Below are 21179 nucleotides of genomic sequence, written 5' to 3' on the forward strand. Positions count from 1 at the left end.
ACTTAGAAATCCAATATGGCTGCTTGCATTTAAATTTTGTGATAGTCTTTCACACTTACCATCACAAACTCCTCTATTAAATATGCTGCTATGGTGTTTAAAGGCAAAAAAAAATGCAAAGAAATAAAATTTTAATTTTCAGTATTAAAAGAACATCCGACTAGTTTTCCAGATTTCCGCAAAACCACTCTTATTATGGATTTAACGTCATTCCGTGAAGAGAATAACCTCATAGGTAACTGGAAGACAATGCAAATACCCACCAGAACCCGTTTTTCACTGTTTGCGAGCTCTTCAAATTTTCTCCACAGCACTTCTCATTTGAAAAGTTGCTGATGAAGCAAAGGTCAACATGATCATCATGCTGGCTGTTGGGGAGCTTAGAGCAGCTCTGCATCATTTAATCTATTCAGTTTTATCTTGCATATGACACAGCCTGACATTTCTACCAGAGTTTTTAAGATTTTGAACCAGAAACAATCAAAGATCCGCTTAGACTTAGCATGACTATTCAAAAGACATGCTCAGTTTAGCATCATGATGACGGGGTTAGCTTTGATACTTGGTGCGATATCAAAACACCACATATATTTTCTGAGTGGGTTCTGTGTCATAAGCCACTAACTTAATGCTGTATTAGCTGAACTGTCACTTAGTCTGGGGATGTTAAGTGTGAGCAGAATGACAACAATAAGTTACAGAAGTATTTTTAAAGCTCCTCCGTCAGTCACCATTTTGCTTTTCTACCCTGTAAATCAATTAAAGATGGTGGGATCTTCTTTAATGCTGTGCTGTGTCTCCGGATTCCGGCAGCGTAATTTAAGAATCATTTAAGAACTACTTCCTTTCTTCCACCAAAATAAAAGACGCAACAGGGTGTCACGCTTGAAGGAGCCACCTTTATATCTGTGGTCCGTAACAGCTCAAGACCTACTTCACCAAGATGAAGTGATGCTGACAAAGCAACTAAAAAGTGCTGAGTGGGATAGGCTTCGACAACAAACACCATCGTGTTTTAATATTGCACGACCTGGTGGAACCGGATCTTGTTCCGACCTAATGAAATAAGTAAAATGTGTTTTTAATTCTGTCTTCTCACCTTTTTGTTGTAACCCATTCGCACTAAAGTGATCTAGTGACGGGTAACACACAACGCACGAATCTGCAAACACTTTTAAAAGGAGAAAAATAGCAGTAGGAGGCACTGATCTCACCCGCATCTCTCAATTTAGTCTAGTAGCTCCTGAAATCTCCTACTACAACCTTTCTGCAGAGTGTGTGTGTGTGTGTGTGTGTGCTGTTGTGATGTGTGTCCGTAATGACTGGTGTGTTGAGAGGTTCTGCGGTATATAGGGAAAGAGGCAGAGCGGAGAGTGAGAACTCCTTTATTACTCAATGCTAAATTAATTGCACCAATTATTCACGGAGAGAGTTGTCTAGTGGCGGCCTTTGGGGGGCGAGGCCCTGACCGCTCTCCCTCATTTTTAATTGGCTGTCCTGTTGAATAATTGATTGGAGCAAATGTGAAATGGATGGGAAGGTCCAAGTGTCTTTCATCACAACAGGCTGGCTGCTCTGACAGCTGGCCACAAACAAACTCTGCTGCTGTATGCAATAAACAAACCTTGTGCGGTTTTCAGCGTGGCCACTGCGGATGCGGGGGTTAGAACAGCAGACATGACTCCTGGGCAAACGGGATCGCCCTCTGAAACACTGACAAGGTCCACGATGACAGAAAAACTGATACCGGCTGCACAGAGATCCCCACGGCGAAAGTGTGGTGAAGAAATGCTCCGTGCAAAAATAGTGGCAGTGTGTAATACTGTAAGCAAATGGTTCTGAGGCGACATCATTTCCAAGGCAGCAGGGGAACAAAAAAACTGCACTGGAAACGTTGTTTGAAGCTGGATTTGTTGCTGTGGAAACTTTTATGAAAAAAAAAAACAAACAAACAAAAAACATAAGACAAAGTCCTTCCAAGATGAAGTTTTGACAGTATGTTCACCTTGTCAGGTCGTAGTTTTCTAAATCAAGATGACTGCTTTTGGGCATAATTTAGTTGGCACCATCCACGGTTTGTGCTGAAGTGGATCATAAACAACTGAGAAAAGTCAAGGCTGGGTTGGCAAAGTTTTGGTAGAACTTCACTTTTGCAAACATTTTTTCTTTTATTTGCATGTATGGATATTTTTTTGTTCTTTTTTTTTTAACTTTCAAATACTTTGCGTGTAGTCAAGAAGCCTTCACAGCTAAATTTGTTGTGCTCATTGGGAATAATCAGCAGAATGGGGAAAATCAGTACCTACTATAGCCTTTAGGCAGTGTAGCCTCCAGCCTGAACTGCAAGGCTGAGAAACAGCTTCTTCCCTGAAGCTATCAGGCTCATGTCTTGCTACCATCTGATTTTAGATTTTGATTTTTATATGCTCAATTTTTATCTTAAAGGAACAGCAAGCCCTTTTTGCTGACCCAGATTTTTTTTACACGATCAATTCAGTTTAATGAGCATAAACGATTAAAGGTGTAATGAGCTCCTGCTATATCAAAACACCAAATATATTTTCTGAGTGGGATTCTGTCTCATGAACCACTATCCTAATGCTGTGTTAGCTTTCCCTGGTGAAGTCAAGTGTGAGCAGAAAAACGACAATGAGTTACAAAAGCATTAAAGAAGCCTCCTTAATGCCTTAATCTGGCATTTTAGGGAGGAAGAAATGCTGACAACGCAACAGAGCAAATACAATTTGTAAGCACAGTGAGAATGTCAAAGCTAGCTAACCATTAGCCGCTAATAACGCTAAAGTAAACATGTGGCTTGCATGAACTAAACTAAAAGGTTATTTTATAGTTTCATAAAGAGTCTGGATAGCATTTGATCTTTGTGAGGTCAAATTCTGAAATACGTAATTCTGTGGTGTACAATGTCTGTCCTTAAGAGGAAGGTGCCCTGCATTTTTTAGGTGATTCAATGGTTTAGCTAACCTGAATACAATGAATGTTTCATTAGTACACCAGTAGTGAATATTTCAACACTAAAATAAGATTCTTCATAAGAGAGCTAGTGATTTCTAAACCCTTACTTTAATTACATCCATATTTGTGTAGCTTGACTGTTAAGACAATGCTGAATAAAATGCTGGGTGACATCAAAACAATGTGTACAGTCGACTTACGCTCCCCACCAACATTCAACAGCAAGTCCACTAAAACCATCGAATCAAACTCAGATTTCTGCCTTAAGATTTATTTTTCACCCTCAGATGTTTAACATATTTATCTTGCTCTTATTTCCTATGCCCTCGATATTCTGTCAAACAAATGAAAACCAACACACGTTTTCACATGTGCCTCATCCTCAGTCAAACTCCTGCACAAATACACACACACCCCTACACACACGCACACACAAAGCCCTCAGTAATCAAAGGCTATTAACTGCCGGTGCTTTCGCAACAAAACAGATGTAAGATTCATGAGTCTCTGCCGGTGACTGTTGTCTTTGCCACAGGCTAGTAAAGAAACAATTAGTGCAGAGCTGGCCTCACTGTCCGCCACAATCAATAGTCCCTGATGGGCTTCTAAGCCTATTGACCGAAGCCTGTTCCTCTCCCTGACCCCCAATCTGTAGCAGCCAGCGGCAGCGTCAGTCCACCAATCTGAACCCGGGGAACGGGTTACTGGGTTAAACAAGGTGCGCTTCTTGCAAACAAGCATGTCTTAATGCTGTCTGCATTGATATGCGGGAGGCGTAGCGGAGGGATGGCCGCTTAAACTGCAGGCTACGACGCGCTTAGCTTCACATACGATTCAAACTGTGAAGACCATACACAGAAGCCTTCTGAAATGACAAAGTAGTATTTTTAAAGGGAGTGTATCATATTTTCTTTCTTAAAAACTGTCCTGTTCACTTATGTACAGTCTTTTGGCTCATGGTGTTTATATTTATTTCCATGTTCGTTATATGTAAAAATGAACAAGAGAGGGAACAAGAGGCAATTCAAATTCAAGTTCAAAATGTGAAATGATATGACAATTTATCCAGCCAGGATCAGAAGGTAAAGAAAAATGCCATTTGAGAGGAGCAGTGTGGAGACCTAACAAACCGACACCACAAGGTGGGATTTAAATGTGCTCTGTTGTGAGTTCAATCCAATAATCTACCACAGAGTGTGATTATTGTTATAATTCAAAACATTACAATTATGACTGCATTCAGATGGACAAATGATTTAACCCTTAAATACCTACGTTTCAAATGTCCTCCTGGATATTTTTGCTGATTTTAATTTTAAACAGTTCTTTAAATGTCCTGTGAGTAAATATATTTGCCCATTTATCATAACAACTGGAACTTTCAATATCTACCAAGTTATTTTCGCAATTCACCGACTATTAAAGGTGCGCCCCTTAGATTAATTTTGCCTCCTGCTACGGCAAGGGTGAAATTACCGCAATAACCCGATATCGGCTGGAAAGCGCAACGTCTCCCCTTTCAGAAACCGTTGGAATTTTTCAGATAGCTCAACGTATCGCGGAATTACGGCACTGCAAATTCGGCAGGATCGGCGCCAGCCCATTCGGTCTGGAACGGTTAATAAGTTCTCACCACTCTGACAGGTTGATGGATGTCTGTCTTGCTTTTCTCCACATAATACGTCCAGATTTTAGTTTTGGGAGTTCTCAAACACCACAGTAACATAGCTGTTAAAAAAAACCTACAGCAGCATGTTTTGTAGCCCTAAAGCGTGACTTCAAGCATTTTTGGTGAACTTAGGGGAAGTTACCAACAGTGCTACACCATCAGATAGCAGTCTTGTACAAACTCTCTGATTTCCTGGCTCAGACAGAGAAGAAACAAAGTTTGAGCTGAAGTTAATTATTGCAGCTAAACGTGCAAAGGCCAGGTTCTTGTTCACAAACAAAAGCTTTGGTCTGGCTGTCGACTCCCTGCTCGATCTAACTACATGTTGTTTCCTTCTCCCTCAGCTTTAAATAGTTCTAAATGTGGCAGGAGAAATCCTGTTTATGGCAAAGAAACAGTTTGTCTTGGATGAAGAGAAGTCCATCCTTTTCACCGATGTTATCAATGTTTCTTGCATAAATGGTCATTACTGCAAAACTGCTTGCTTGTCTGTCTTGTTAGTAAGTAATCACACATCCACTCCACATATCTCTGATAAAAAGCTCTTAAAAAAAAGTCAGTTTTCCAGACTCTTTCTTATATAGAAGTATTCACCTGTTGTAGAGAACTCAAAAAGTATTCTTGAACATACTTACTGCTTTGTAAAATAGAAAATGCTGATTGCTATGTCTTTAAGTTTTGTGGTTTCAAGATTTTCAGGCTCTAAAATACAATTTATCGAATGGCTAAATATTGTATTTCTTCCAACTGTAATCTGGATGAAGGTCTAAAAGACATCCATATTATTGTTTCAATCTCTTGACTGGCTTCTGAAATGGAAAGGTTTAGAAATAAAATACTAATTACTTGAAATACAGTTTGAATGTGATGTTTTAAATTTAGTCAGTTGGGAAAAAAAACAAAAAACAGAGTGCTACTCTCTAGGTCCATGTTCATGTGTAATTTTGGAGTTTGTGTGTTGGAGCGTGGCATATGGCAGCTGACTTACACACCGGCGTCTTGTAAAAACCGTCTCCTTTAACAGCAGGCTCAGTGGCACAGAGGCGGCGTGTGGATGTTACCGTAACTCTCTCAGTTTGGGTTCGCATCCTGTCAGAAACCCTCCTCCTTCCTCGCCCGCAACAACATCTGGACCGGTCCCCACTCAGCGATCCCTGGCCTGCTGTGACGGGCCTCTTCCTGGCTCCGTCTGCTGGAGGGGAAGAGCGCGAGTTCGGCAGAGGCAAGAAGGGAGGGAAAAGGTTCAGGGAAAGGAAGTGAAACAGCTGTACGAATAAAAACGGCGAGCACTGGCAAACAGGTGTCACTCCCACTGACAGGCTGCCACCCCAGGCCCTCCCTTTTCCTTATCCCGATTGCCTGCCCCACCTGCACGCCCACGCAGGTAGACGAGGTGTAATGGCAGTTCGGAGAGCACCCGCCCCCTCACCCGTTCCCTCAACCCCACGCCCACGCTCCTCCTCCTGCTCAGATGGCGGCGTGGCTTCGGCTAAACGTGTCCTCTGGGCCCGAAGAATGACGACACACGCGTGTGTGCTTGTTGGCAATCAGGAGGCCCGTACATATTCATGAGAGTGCCAACTCGAGGATGCACGGGCACGAGAAAAAAAACAGCTAAAATATGTCCTTTTGAAGACATCAGCAATCACACATCCAAACTTATTCAGCAATGTATTTCAGGTTATTGATTAATATACGACAAGTTATCGTCTTCATGGGCGGATAACAGGGGCTGTCCCTCTTTAAATCAATCACTCAGCGAATCAACATACAAATCTCATTAAGTATCCTCGTGTTTGTCCGTTCATCTGTCCATGTCCAGCTTTCATCACCCTTTATGCTGATGGTGTGACAGGGCGGTGTGGAAGGAGGGTTGAAGTGAGGTGCAGGTGTGTGTATAAACCCCCCGCCCCTCCACCTCTTCCGTTGCCGTGGCGAGGAGGGCAGTAATTACTCTGGTGTCAGCGTTGCCGGATGCGACTCCTCCCCCGGCAAGGGGCGGCGGGCATCCATAACCCATCGTCCTGCCATGGGGTAAACGCCGGGCCATCCATCACGCACCCACTTGACAAATACCTTCCATAATAGAAGTTTATTTTTATGGGAGGCTGAATCAAGGACTTTCCCATGCATACAAAAACGTGTCAGAATTATTTATGGCTTGTGCTGAGACGCACAATATGTCATATCAAAGTCCCATCCCGCTTGCCGGCGCCGCTGGAAGCTGCCGGCGCTCAGCCTGTCGATATCTCCGCTCGCCATCAATAATGTGGAACACCGCCACGATAAGCCTCTGGATTCGGAGGTCACTTTTGACAAACACGGGCGTGAGTATCACTGCAGCGACACACACACACACACACGCATACACGTGGGCATCACAAAAAAGAAAAACAGTGACAGACTCAAAGTGTGTTTTTATTTAAAACCGAGGGAAAAGAGCAAGACTCAGAATGCTGCGAAAGGATTCACATCTCTAACTTTTTCACATTTTCTCCCAGTAAACTTGAAATGCTTCTTTATGGGATTCAATGGGATCAATGTGTAATTTCAGATTTGAATCTTTTGATCTAAACCATCTTTTCCATATCAGCACTGGTTGCATGTTTAAGTTTGTTTTCTTGCTGGAGTGTTTAAACACCGCGTGTTTAGCTCAATTCAGTTGAGGTTCGGTTTAGAGGTGTAGCACTCTTTCCATTTTCAAATGATGGATTATGGGTTGGCAACAGAAGCGAGATGAACGTCGTCCAACCCGCTGGCGGTAAGTTTAGTCTTGATAGACGCAAAAAACCCATATAGGGTTAGGTATATTAGCAGCTAGTCAGCGGTAGCCACAACTGGCTTGAATCAATGACTGTTTGCTGGTGACTCAAACGTTTGCCTGACAGAAAAGTCCGACATGAAAACAAACAAAGATATTACGAGATTAAGTAGTCCTGCCATGACAACATTTAAGACCAGTGATTGAGGTATTTAAGACCAACTTATTTTTTTTCTTTGCAATTCAACACATTTTAGGGCCTTGATTTTAAATATATGACTTTGAGACTTCTTAAGACTTTTCAAGGTTGCGTAGACAAATACAAATACAAACCAAGCACGTGCTGCACCTTTCAGATTTGTGAGAGTCATGTATAATTGTCCAATCACTTCAAAATTATGCATTACTTTGTGTTGGTGTGTCACATACAATCCTAATAAAATAAGCCAAATTTGCGATTGTTTGTGATACTTTCGTAAAGTCAGAAAAACCTCACACACACACACACACACACACACACACACACGCATACCCAGATGGGGAGGAAAATGTTAACGCATGCAGATCAGACGAGAACATAAGTACATACATATGCCTGTATTCCCAGATGTAATGTTCTTAAAGTCAAACATGCTTTTGCACGGCTGCATAAAAACACATCAGAGAAATACCTGCTTCTGCACAAATCAAATGAGGCCTATTTTTTTTTTACCCCGGTTTCTCCTCTCTGGGAGAAAACAATTAAATAACGTCCACAAGGCTGAAGCTTACCTGATGTGAACTGCCATCTGTCTGTCAAAACGACTGCCTAGGTCAAATGGACACGAAGCAGCGCAAAAAAAGAAAGCATAAAAAGAGGAGTGGGAACATGAGCTAGTCTGTCTGGTAAGTCTTTGTGTGTTCAGAGTGAAAGCAACCTCCATGTACGATAAAATAATCCATGACAGTGTGGAACCCAACAACTTAAAGGAAATCCCTCCACCGCCTGGAAATCTGAGAGCTGTCAGTCAGAGTGAGTGGCATCCCCCTCGCGCTCGCACAAATTGGGTTTCCTGATAAGGCCCCGGCATCACCGACGCTACATCGGACGGAGAGAAAATATATAAAAAAAATAAGAGGAAAAGCAAAAGAAAAAAAAAAAAAAAGACGAGCTGCTTTTCCGTAGGCCACTTGAGTGCTGTCAGTCAGCGTGACTGGCAGGCTCACATCTCGCCAGTGGAAAGAGAAGTGGAGGGGAGAAAAAAAAAATAGATTAACGTACAGAGGAGGCAGTGGCGAGGAATCGGGGGGGTGGGAAGGCTGAGCGACGGCATTAAGTCTGGCTGGGGGAAAATGAATAAATATGATAAATATGATAATTGAAATTATGAGATTTTGGTACTTTCCTTGGTGGATTCCTCAATGCGCCCAAAGGGATTAGGCCTTCATTCGCTGTCATTTTCAGCCTCCCTGTCCTTTACAGACAGACACAAACGGTGCCCACGCAGATTGACGCAACAAGAAAAAAAAAAAAAGAGGAGGAGATTGAACAAAAAAAGATCTAATTTGATCAGGTGGAATGTTGTGTGTGGGGAAAAACTCAGAGGCGGTCTGCATAAACACACGCACACAAAAACTGAGGAAAAAAGCAGCAGCAGGAGAACTTTGTCCTGCGAAGACAGAAGATGTATGGCTCAGGGGAGATAGTAGCAACAGTAAATGATTACCTTTTTACAAACTAGGCCTTTGTAATAAAATGTGTGTGTGGGGGAGGTGAGCGGGAGTTTTGGGGGAGGGGGTATTATCAATTCAGCCACACCGGTAAAGATAGCATTTCTGAAGCCACAGCAGGGCCGATCACTATCTCGAGAGGAGCCCGAATCTGTATTGCTTGCCACGAGCTCCGGAAGGGAGAGAGGGGTCTGGGACCCGCTCGCGCACGTCGTCCGCGCAACGGCTGGGGGGTGGGGGGGTGAAGTGAAGGGGAAAGGAAGTGTGCGTTTCGCTGAGAGAGACATCCGTTAAGGCCTCTTATGCCCGCAGGCCCCAGTCGTGACAGAACGGAGATCTATTTTTCTCATACCGAGTGTGTTTGCGCGCACGGCTGCACGCAAACGCGCACGCCGACTCTCGCATACATGCAATCATACGCGCCCAAGTCCCCAGGGGCGGAGGGGGATATAAGGGACAAGGAATATAAGATGGGAGATGAAGTTGTGGGGTGAAATGGTGCGTGTCTGTGCGCGTGCCAAGCCCGAGATTTACTCCTCGACGGCTGATTTTAGGAGGAAGACGCTGACAGATGACACGGAGTACGCTTGCTCTCCCAAACAGCACACTTGTCTGATAGCAGTCAAACGGAGCAGAGACAACACGGGGGAGACAACAAAACAGGCAAGACGGGCAAACAGACAGAGAGACGGATCGCTCGGCAGAGCTGAGCTGCCGGCCCCACGGTCACATCACTCACATCACTCACTCTCCGCTCGCTCGCACGAAACCCGGACAAGTTGAAATGGCAAGAATAAAAAACAAAAAACATCACAGCGTGCAAGAAAAGCACAAGACACGAGGCAGAAAGGGGGTGGAAGATTGAGGGGGTCAAAAATGAGCAGATAGTAGTAAAGAGATACCAGCGTAGCCTGAGGTGGTTATTGCACACTGCTGAAATGTGGGATGTTTATATGAAAAGGGGTGACTGATGATGTGACATCCATGTGTCGGCGTGTGTGTGTGTGTGTGTGTGTGTGTGTGGCGCTTGACTAAAGAAAAAAAAAAAAAAAACGACAACAATGCACTCCTGCTAACATTTCAGGGTACTGAAAGACACCAGGATTTAAAGAGCGAAATAAACTCTTGTCGTCTAGTTAAAGTAAGAGGATGTGCTGCTACAGAGATCTATAAATGATAGATAGATTTATCTATCTATCATTTATAGATAGATATAAATGGCTTCCTGATACAACACCAGATCATAACTAAAGAAAATAACAGAATATTTGAATAGCAGATAGAGAAGAAAAATTAGCAGGAAACTACAACATAAAGTTGTTCTGGATCTCACATTTTTTTGTGATTGACAGGAAATTCTGCCCAAGCTGCTTACATTACCAAGTTTAGGGTGATTTTAAGTTAATTTTAGTGTAGTGCTGATTTAGAGATAAAACTGTAGAAATGTATGGATGGACTAAAGTTCAGCGCAGGCAAGATGCAGGCTGTAAATAAAACCCGATAAACACTTCCCCTGGCAAAAACATTTAGATATAACCAAACCAAACAAACTGTAGAATAAATTCATTGATTCAATTCTCCAAACATGAGTTTTGGAAATGTTTTGACCTGAATCTATGAAGATATGGTTGTATCTCAGTATTTGTCATTGATTTTGCTTAAATGCAGATAAATGAGTTTTATTTTTGAAACTGTGGCACTTTTGGATTCTTCAAACCTCTTTGTTAACATAGACAGTTTGAAATAAATGTAAAAAGCACCTCAAGAGAGCTGAAAGTTTTTTTAAATTAATTTTGCATTATTCCCCTCAAACATCGAAACTGCATAAACTGAAAAAGTAGTAATAAAATATGAATGGAAAAAATAGCGGTAAAGCGCGAGTTATAACCTCTTTTGATAAAACAAAAGAAAAATTATAATAAATGTTTAAAAAAAAAAAACAATAGAAAGGTGCGAAAACGGAGCATGCAGAGACCACGCTTATATTAGATTTAAGCAGATCTGAGTCAAATAAAATGGACTGTCAAGTGTAAACAGGCTAAAAGGGCCTTGAGTAAATAATATCGCCTCAAGCTCAGAGCTCCAGTGCCACGCTGTGCAGCAGCCCTTCTGTCTTAGAGCGCTGATTAAAAACAAGAGGGGTTAATACAAGCGAGGTCGGGACATTTCCGCTAGAAAGGAAAAACAAACTGAATAATTGAATATATATTTTCAGGTTGGCTGTTTTCCGATTTTAGTGTTCAATTTCAACATGATACGTTTTGTGAATTATGTTTTCACAGAAGAAATTTGCAGTTTAGCCTTAACAGCCGAAGATCAAATTCAGTTCAACATCATAAGCGCGCAGTTTTCATTACACGGGACTTGTAAGTTTTGACACTGCTCTTATAATAAAGAGTAAATAGTTTGGATTTGCTGTTCAGTCAACAAAAACACACTATCAAAACCCTCAAAGTCTTATTACTTCTCTTTTGGTCACAAAGCGCAGCTCATTTGAAGAAATTCATAAGACCCAGTTGAACTGAATCACCAAAAAGGCATTTCTTTATTACCATCCTCCTCATTCTGTTATTCTGCTCCCCTCTCTTACAGGTGTCAGAAGAGATTTCATGGCCTGTGCATATGGGTGCGTATGCCACACCCGTTTTGAGCACTAATTTACCCTTTTAGGTTTAATCTCCCTGTGAGTGGCTTTTCTCGCCTTTTTAATTAGGCTATGGGGAGTCGACACCAACACTAAACTCACAAAGAAACTGAGACGCGCTCGCAGCAGAACTCTTGCTACCTTAGGCGCACTTATACACGCACACACACACACACACACACACACACATACACTGGCACTGGGGGTACTGAGATGTCCCAGACTTTGGTGAGACAGTCCTCATCAGGCCTCTGTGGGCCTCTTTCACACTCGGGCTCCTCTCGGCTGCACCAGTCACCAAGATAGGACAGGCAACCGGGAGAGCAAAGAAGAAGAAAGAGAAAAAAAAAAGAAGTTAAAGATTTTTCTCACACTTGTGAGAGGACAGAAAGGCGTGCCCGTGGTGAAGGCATTCATCTACAAACTTATAATTTGATGACAGGTTGTTTTTTTTTTAAAAAAACTTCAAGGTGTGGTAGTTTATTCCCGGCTAGTTTCAGTCAAGCCACCGGGGAGCTTTAGGACGTTTATGCAGTGTCTTGTTTTGTTCCAAAAACATGGAAACTGAAAATGTAATGATCTGAAATCACTGCCAATTTTTCAAACTCCCATGATTTTATAAAACTACCCCTGACAATTGATTTCTTTTTAAACTATAAAGGTATGAAGGACCAAAGTTCAAGATGTTTTTAGCACCTGATGTTAGCATGACTAGCATCGCTAACAGAGCAGGTTCTGAGTTATTTCCTAGGTAACGAAGATGTTACCTCCTCTCTGAGGCACCCAACAAGTCCAAATCAATCATTTCAAAAATCTAACTTTGTTGAACTTGGTTGAACCTTCTTATTATATGTTGGAAGTTATGAACTCTTTGTCCTTGCCGCCTGGATCAATCATATCTACTTAAACAGAACCTTTCCAAAAAGCTTTGTACTCCAACTTCTTCCGACTTCATTTCAAGGAGACTAATAAAAGGTTAACACTGTTCACTTAATTACAGCATTCACACCAAAAGGTGTTATAATTCAGAGGTTCTCAGGTTTTTCCATACCATGACCCTTGAAACAGCATTAGCTTCTGGAAACAGATCCCCTTTGTAAGCCCACAGAAGATGTTACAAAATGTGTAAAGCAGCACAAAGTTTTAGAATGTTTTCCTCACCTTTATTCTCCAATCAGTAATTATTTCATTCGTTTAGCATAAATGGTTCCTCCTAGCTTTTGATTTTAGTTGGCAATGCTAAGCTAGCTTGAGGAGCATAGCAGCTACATAGATTTGGCAACCAATCGGGAAGATGAGCATGTTATTACTCTAACATACACTTTACAATAAAATAAATTTAACAAAAAAAAAAAAGATTACAATTTTCAGATTAAAATGATGTTTCTCCAGTTTTACGAGGTCATGCTAGTGCCCCCACTCACAATGGTGTGTTCACTGTTCTTTCAAAAAGTGTCGGCATTGACCCAATCGCACTCAGAAACATTTATACACCAATACGCAGATTGTAGGGAGCTTTGGAGGTGAAGTGCCCTCCCCAGGGTCACATCAACATGTGAAAGGAGGAAGCTGGAATCACACCTACAACCTTCCAATTGCAAGATGACTACTGTGTCATTGAGCAACAGTCATAGGTTGAGCCCAGTCAAGCTGGAAATAGGTCAACGATAGTCACCAAACGATTTCTTGGAGCAACTACCGATTAGCTACATCATCGAGTTAAATTATTATCCAAGACAAATTTAAATCTATGACAGACATTAAACTTTGTGAACAGTCTTAAAGACTCTCAGGACTTTCTAAAGATGAGACCTCTTTCTCTCTGGCTTACTAGTTGGGGAAAGTTCACACTTCGTTTTTTTTCCTTTGTAAGTGTTTCTGGTGAAACGCTTCTTGCATCGGTGAGAACTTGACATTAAAACTTCTTTAGTCCACATTTTCCTTTCCTTCTCCAAACAAACCGCAGATTCTCCCCAAACAAACCTAAGAACTACAAGAGGCTATACAATAACAGCGGCAGTGCTAGTGGCTTGTTATGGTGGAAATAAGAGGCCACTTAATTGGGGTCTGATAGCCTAATGGGCAACCCGTCTGATTACCAACTCTGCACATTGGCTTAAATTAGCCCACTGATGAGAAGCCAGGGGATTCAATTATGCTGGGGAAGAAATAAGGGGCCCTAATAGGCCACTGTATCAGGAAACATGGGACTGGGCAGGGCTAAAGTGTCGGTAATTGGTTGTTTAGTTGGGGAAAGTTGAGCCTGTAGCTAATTAGGGACGCTGACACATTTGGAGAGCCACCAAACAGGCGACACACGGAAGGGTAGAGAGGAAGGGGGACCGCAAGGGTCCCTGGCACGGCAGAGGGGGGGCAAAGGTCACGGTGGAGTTCTCAGAAGTGCACTTCAGCCAATGAGAGTGGCGATCAGGGACAACATGTTGGTACTACGGAGTACTGTTGGCTCAGTAAAAGGTCAGGACGGGGCAGAGTGGGCTGCACTAATCACTCAAGGACAGTTTTATATTTTCTGCTTCCCCCCTTCCTTTTTGTTAAGTCTCTTAACTTTATCAACAAATTTTTTCAAATCAATACTGACTTGCATCTGTCTGTCTCTCTTGCATGTTAGTTGTTTGCTGCGACTGGATGGGTAGAATGGAGGCAGAAGGATTGAGACTTTATAGCAACCGGCAGCTACACCGACCTCCACAGAACAAGAAGAAGAAGAAAAAAAACAAACAGGAAAAGGGAACTCAGATAAGCACTGGTAAATCCCTGGGGACTCTAAAAACCAGTAGTTTATATAAGTGATTATCCAATTCATGAGGGAACCGGCGCAGTGCATCAAAACAAAACTGGTAGCGCAGCTTTCAAGGAAAAGAAAGTATAAAAAGTTTCTCATTAACTACTGCTCCCAGTTCAGGGAATAAGGAAATATCATATTAAAGCTTTATTTTTGATTTTATTTTCCATTTTCCTTAGCAAAAGCAGGAGAGCCGAGGCTACTGCGTCACGTTACCTCGCCCAGTTTCCTATCCTCCAAATGTCATAATCGGGAATGTAGCGCCTGTTAAAAACAGATTCCTACAGTTTTCATTTCTCGTCCCGTTCGGCTGTGTCCTACATAAGCCATCTGCAACGGTTCAGAACACTGCAACATAAGCACAAAGCTAACCTAAGTGTGTCACCGGCAACACCGGGGAGCATATATCATGTGTCATCAATCTGCCTCGGATGTCCCGAATGTGACAGAACGTGTCCAGAGGCGCCGGGTTTGACCCAGTCCGACAATGACAGCCGCTCCTCCGGTCATCATTTATCCCTCGGAACTAATTTTGCTCAAGATAGCCAAAAGGTAGCAATATATATCTATCTATATATACACATACATTTTTTTTTCCTACATGAAATGTAGACATTGGTTCCGCAACACCTAAACTGTCTGACTGAACACCACATGTCAGTCAGGACTCCTGATGGTGGCTAAGCAGCCGAGCAGAGGCTGTCGGATTGACGCCGGCCGGAAGAAGAAGAAGAAGAAGCAGAAGAAGAAGAATAAAAAGGTAGGGAGGGAAATAGGATGAAACAAAAGAGCGTTTGTTGTGGCTGATGTGTGATGAATGCAGCCAGTTGGGAGAGCTTTCACGCTCATTGGAGCAGGTCATTACGCAGGAATTGCTGCTTGCTCGTCCCAGACCGGGCCCGGATTGGTTTTCTGAGATGCATGCAACTGATGCGTTGCTTTTTTTTTTTTTTCCCCTCCATAAAATGCTTAGCTAACCCCAAAAAGACTCACACATCCGTTGGCGTTCGTCTCCTTGGGGACCGGAGACAGAGCAGATGCTTCTCTGCTCTCATAACTCAAAACAAGACAACACAGGAGGTGGTGGTGGCGGCGGATGTGGGAGAAGCAGGTATTGAATATTGATTAACAATCAAAAAGAGGGGCTTTTTTCTCTTTTTTAAAGGTTGGGATAAACGGATCAAAGTGAGTGGATCAGAAGAAGCTGGAAGGTTTATCCTTTATAGCTTCGTTCTCCCTGCAGAGCTTTAATCGCTGCTTTAAGGCTTCTGTGTCCGTGGATGCTGAGGTCACTAACCGATGGTGGGAGAAATATTGTATAGTTGGTTCAAAGCAATCAAAGTGAGTCACTTTCAGGTTGTAATAACTTGAAGTGAAGCAAACAGATGGCTGGAAAAGAATATAACGTGTGCGTTGCTTTCTTTTTTTATTCTTAGTCATTTGTGTGAATGCAAAAAGATGAAGTGAATTTATGGCACATATTTCTACATGGATGGATGGATGAATGCACTAGAAAGAATGGGGAAAAAAGGATGGATGAAAAAGGAAAAATTGGTAAAAAAAAAAGAATGGATGGAAAATGATAGATTGATGACAAAAGGATGGATGGATGAAACAAGAATAAGTGGACAGATGGATAGATGGATGGATGGAAACATCACAAAAACAATACAATGTGCAAATTTGAGACTCTTTGCTTCTTTCTGTCTTCAACCAGAGCAGAAAACGATGCAAACACAAACATTTCTGAACTTTTAAAGTCGGCAGCGGAACCGAACAGGATAAGAAAAGGTTTGAATCCCAGGGTCAACTTCACCTCAGCATCACCAAGTGTCTTCTGCTGCTGCCGTGGCGTCAGCACAATTTCCCAACCCCGCTCCTCAGATTTTACATTATTCCAAACAGAACACCGTTTTTCATTAACGTCCATCAAGCCGACGCAAACATAAGGAAGGTGACACGGAGACACGGGTTTATCACCGAAGCTGACGACTTGAAGTCCTATCACTGTTTTCTCTTTTTTTTCTCAAAACCTGTGTGTGTTTTTGTCCCTGCCCGTACAAAAACTTGTCACTTATAACACGTTGTTATTAGAAACAGATGTTGATTTTATCGCCGGTGTCTGCGGCTTCTTTCACAACGTCAACACGGTGTCGTGTGCTCGGGAATACCTGGGGCATATTTGCATGACGCACACACCTGTCCTCCAACAATCCAACGCGCCGCTGTAACACAATATGCAAGTAAAACTCATGAGAGTAATGTTTCATTACATGATGAACAGAAGGTGAAAGCGAGGAGGGGTAGCCGCGCGCCCACAGAGATGCATTACTTAAGTAAAAGCCATCGAAACCCATATTTGTTTACAGATTTGCTTAATAAGGAATATAAAAAAAAAAAAAAACGAGCAAACAAATGAATTTGCCCGTGGTTATAACTATGTATTAAGATCATCACTTACAAGGCAAGCGCCTCCTCTGGCCCTCTGCCGTGGCAATCCATCATGGATTATTATGGAAAACATAATCTGCATAAAGCAGCAACAATGCCTCCAAGAAGTTTACTTATTTATTTGTTTCACCTTTTTTTTTTTTTTGTCAGGCGCCGAGCGTCGCGTCCTCAGACGCTCTCAGCTAATTACAAAGCATTTGATCTCTGAGCCCTGGAGGTGGGCGGTTATAACCTTAGCTGAAAAGGTGGAAAAGTTTTTCAAATAAAAAAAAAAAAGAAAAAGAAAAAATGGGGGCAGTGGAGATGATCTGACAAAGCTGACGGTGGTGCTTCGCCTGCGTTTCGGTGCGGGTTGTGAGCGGCGCGTCGGGCCGATTAAATACAAACCAACGCACCTGACCTCTCTGGAAGGAGGGAGAGGGAACGAGTGGCAACGCTGCGCCATGTTGGAACTGGAGTTTAGCGAGGTTAGTCAGTGTCTTGTTAAGGGATTCAAACCATTTCCCACAAATTTTTTTAAGGGCACACCTGAAAACTTCACTGTGTTTCACAGGACAGACTGATGTGAGAAAACAGCAGGAAAAATCTGAAAGGTGTGGCCTACTTTTAAATTTGGCTTCTCTCAGCAAATACTTTTTTTATAACCAAAGTCACCACAATTAAAGCTGCAAATATCTTTTGAAACCTTCTACCAGCTTAGCACATCTTGGCCAAACTATTGTGGCATCTGAATATACTTTGATTCTTTCCATAGTAGCACTGACTATAAGTGTAGGGTTATTATCCCACTCTCAGGTTTTCCTCCAGGGTTTCACTTTATTTAGCTCCATCCATCTAGGTAGTAACTAGCTACCTATATTTCTTCTGTATTTATAGAAAAGGCTCATCTCGTTCCACAAAGTTGCGTTTTTCTATAGTAATAGAGGATTCATCTTGATGTAAAATCTGAAAATAGAAATAAATGTCAGTTTAATTTTCCTGGCTTCCATAATAAAACATCAGAGACTCTTTCAATGGAAAAAAGTTGCTGACCCCCGGACTAACGCCTCAAATCCCAATAAAAAAAATCTGGATTATTTGAAGTTTTAACCTGACAAATTATGTAAATAAAAGGGGCAGAAATGCTTTTTGCAGACACTGTAGGTGTAGCAGAAGCTCTGCCGTGTTGCTGCTGTGGCCTCGTGATTCGGGCGCGGCGTCTCTCCTCACATGAAAGACAATCGTCATTACCGCTCTATCAAAATGACTCCTGTCAGCAACATTTTCCCCTCACGTATCTAACCTCCTTTTGTTTCTCCCTCTTCCTTCCCTCTGATGCCCTAATCACCATTCCCTTCCATCAGTTGCTGGATCTAATTCCCCTCTCTTCCTTCGTTTGCAAAGGACCTCTGCTTTCATCCTTGAGAGAGGCTTTAATTCGAAGTGCGACGATGAATAAAGAAGGAAAGAGAGAGAGAGGGGAGACGAGAAGAAGCGATATGGAAAGGCGAAGCGCGAGCCGAGACGTTCGGGTGTCAATCAATCCGGCGCGAGGGGCTACAAGGCCCCGTGACTGGGGCTGCGTTTGATCTGTGTCTTTCAAAGGGGGAACAGCAGGAAGGGCCATCACAGCCGATTTGCCTCTCGCTGCTGGCCCCGGTGCCACTCTGACAGAGAGCAATCACAAGCAGGTTAATTCAACATCTACCTTCTTAATCTTTTTTCCCCCTGTCTCTTTCTTTTGGACTCGTTCTGTCTACTTAGATGAAGAACTCCTCTTCCCGCTGCCACCTCCACCTCCCCTTTCTGCTCCTTTTCAAAGAGGAGCGCTTCGCAAGTGGATATTCAATGTTTCACATCACCTGCTTCTTCGTTTTGCTTTTGGGTTTTAACGACGAAATTTGTCCTTATTTACATGCCGATACTCCTGGAGGATAAAATATTAAAGGCAATTATTTTTCAGAAGAAAAGTTTACTTCTTTGGGTTGAAAGGGCCAGCTGCTGCATTTTAGGTTATTTCAGCTGCTGTCATTCTTTGCTTCCTGCGTGTGGTGAGCTGTGAGCTGAATATCTATTAGAGGCAAGATGACATCTTGAAAATGCGCTGCTTAATTTGACTGAAGGAGGAGGATGTGCTTCCTTTGGATGGTGTGTTTTTCAGATGAGATCTGACCTTCACATGAAACACTTAAAAAAGTAAAATAAAATTAAAAAAAATCTGTGATAACGTATGGAAGCCATTGCAGCGCTGGACAGAAAAAAAGTAGAGAACATTCGTTCTAAATAATAATTCAACAAAATGCAAATCAACAGTGGCACAACTGTTGGTACAATAAGTCCTTTAAAATAATTAGCTATTTATTTATGCTTTTTACTTATACTTAAAAAAATTATAATCGTTTTCATGATTCTATGTTCCCCTAAGACATTGAAATAATATCCATGGGTCTCCACATCACTGTAGACACGGACCTGGGTTTATCTTGCCAGATTCTGAGGTTTTGGATGACACAATTTATCCAACGTGGCAAAGCATCTTATGACAACTATAAAATGTGGTATAGTGTCGGCATTGGTAACCACGTTAGAGTGCATGGTATCATGAACAACTAAGGTCAAAAGAGAAATGACTAGAAAATCAAAATCAACCTTCTCCCATATCCGTCTCAGTCCACAGAACTAAGTCTTGTGGAAAGCTTAAAGGATGAGCTGAAGGGAAGAATCCCTCAAGGCTTCCACATACTGGGGTGTATTGTGCATATTTTTGTCGGCCATGTTGAATCCCTGCACACTGTTCCTGGATGGTTGAGACCTCACAGTCAAGAAGACCAACTGGCTACATTTGCTGTGACAAATCCCTTCATTTCCCACAACCTGCATAGATCCTTGTAAGAATCTATTTAAATTAGTTAGCTGGGCGACTAGTCAAGTTCACACGCCTGCGTGCACAGAAAGTGTCAGTCACATGTCATGTGGTTACTTGTGACTGATTGTGCTGAGTCTGAACCTCATTAGTTCAGACACTGAGTACGCATACACGGCTGTACAAACTGACCCTTGCACGGAAGTCTTCTTTGGGTCTACATTGGCACGCATGAGTCTCAGTAGAGTGAAGTACGCCCGGGTGTGTGGGATGCTTAAGTGAGGATTAAATGCTATGAAGGATCTAGTGAGATTGTGGAAGGATGGATTGCCGCAAATACTTCACGCCAAAAAGACCCCACAGGCTATGGTCCTGATCCAACCTGCTCTCTTCAAGTTCTGGTAAATCTATCCAAGGCTGGAGTCCAGTACCATGTAGTGTATGGGCACCTGTCAACCCAATGCAAATAATGTGTTGATGAGATGCACTTGGGTGCTCCCAATCAACATCTTCCTTAAGCCCTTTGCTATCAGCAAGTGGGTTAAAGAAAGTATTTACAGTAGGAGGTACAAATAATTGTCCGACCAGGAATTCTGTGAAAACAGTTATTTTTTTAAATATGTTCAAATGCCGGCCTGGGGACTTTCTGCATGGAGTTTGCATGCTCTTCTTGTGCATGCATGGAAGTCGGGTACACCAGATTCCTTCCAAAGTCCCAAACTATGTTAGGTTAATTGGTTGCTCCAAATTGTTCTGAGGTACATGTATGTGTCAAAGATTGTTTATCCTGTCCGTCTCTGTGTTGCCCAGTGTTTGGGCGGCAATCTGTCCAGAGCATACTCAACTTCTTGGAGATAGACACCAGCTCCAGCGGATATAGACAATGGATGGATTGATGGCTTTACCACAATAAAAGTTGTAATTTTCAACATTAGATTACCATACTAAAATAAAAGGTAAATGTATTTTTAGCCTTGCACATCTTCATCAGGGAAGCCAAAGAATAGGTTTCCGTCTGCATAGCCAGTTCTTTTTTTTTCGGTTCACAGGTGAAACTCGGGAGGCATAAAGTACAATGGATTCGGAATCTGTTTTAACCAAAGGTCAGGACAAACAAAAACATAGGAAGCTGGACAAAACAAAGGTGAGAACAATACTGAGGTGAGAAATAAAATCTAAACCTAAATGTGTGCTTTGGTTAAAGGTGAAAGGATACAGAGAATATGGAAGTACTAAGGTAAAAAGGTTGAACGGGAAGGTTAGGGGGTGGAAGTAAAGGAGGTTAAGAAAGATCTCTAAATTTGACAAAAATATATAAAGAAACAG

At 42.3% G+C, this 21179-nt stretch overlaps 1 protein-coding gene across 5 annotated transcripts in view; it reads right to left on the reverse strand.

Annotated features, from left to right (window-relative positions):
• The window catches only part of znf407 (zinc finger protein 407), a 191305-nt gene that overhangs the window by 35156 nt on the left and 134970 nt on the right, over positions 1 to 21179 (reverse strand). The window contains exon 10 of one of the 5 annotated variants that reach the window (XM_044117749.1): positions 5710 to 5834. The exons of 2 other annotated variants lie outside the window; for them this stretch is intronic. In XM_044117749.1, coding sequence (XP_043973684.1) covers positions 5710 to 5834 — 125 coding nt within the window. Of the gene's footprint in view, positions 1 to 5559; positions 5835 to 21179 lie in introns of those variants that run through there. 2 more of the 5 variants (XM_044117748.1, XM_044117747.1) reach the window with 2 other exon arrangements.

This window comes from Gambusia affinis, linkage group LG05 (assembly GCF_019740435.1).
Source record: "Gambusia affinis linkage group LG05, SWU_Gaff_1.0, whole genome shotgun sequence".
Taxonomy (NCBI): domain Eukaryota; kingdom Metazoa; phylum Chordata; class Actinopteri; order Cyprinodontiformes; family Poeciliidae; genus Gambusia; species Gambusia affinis.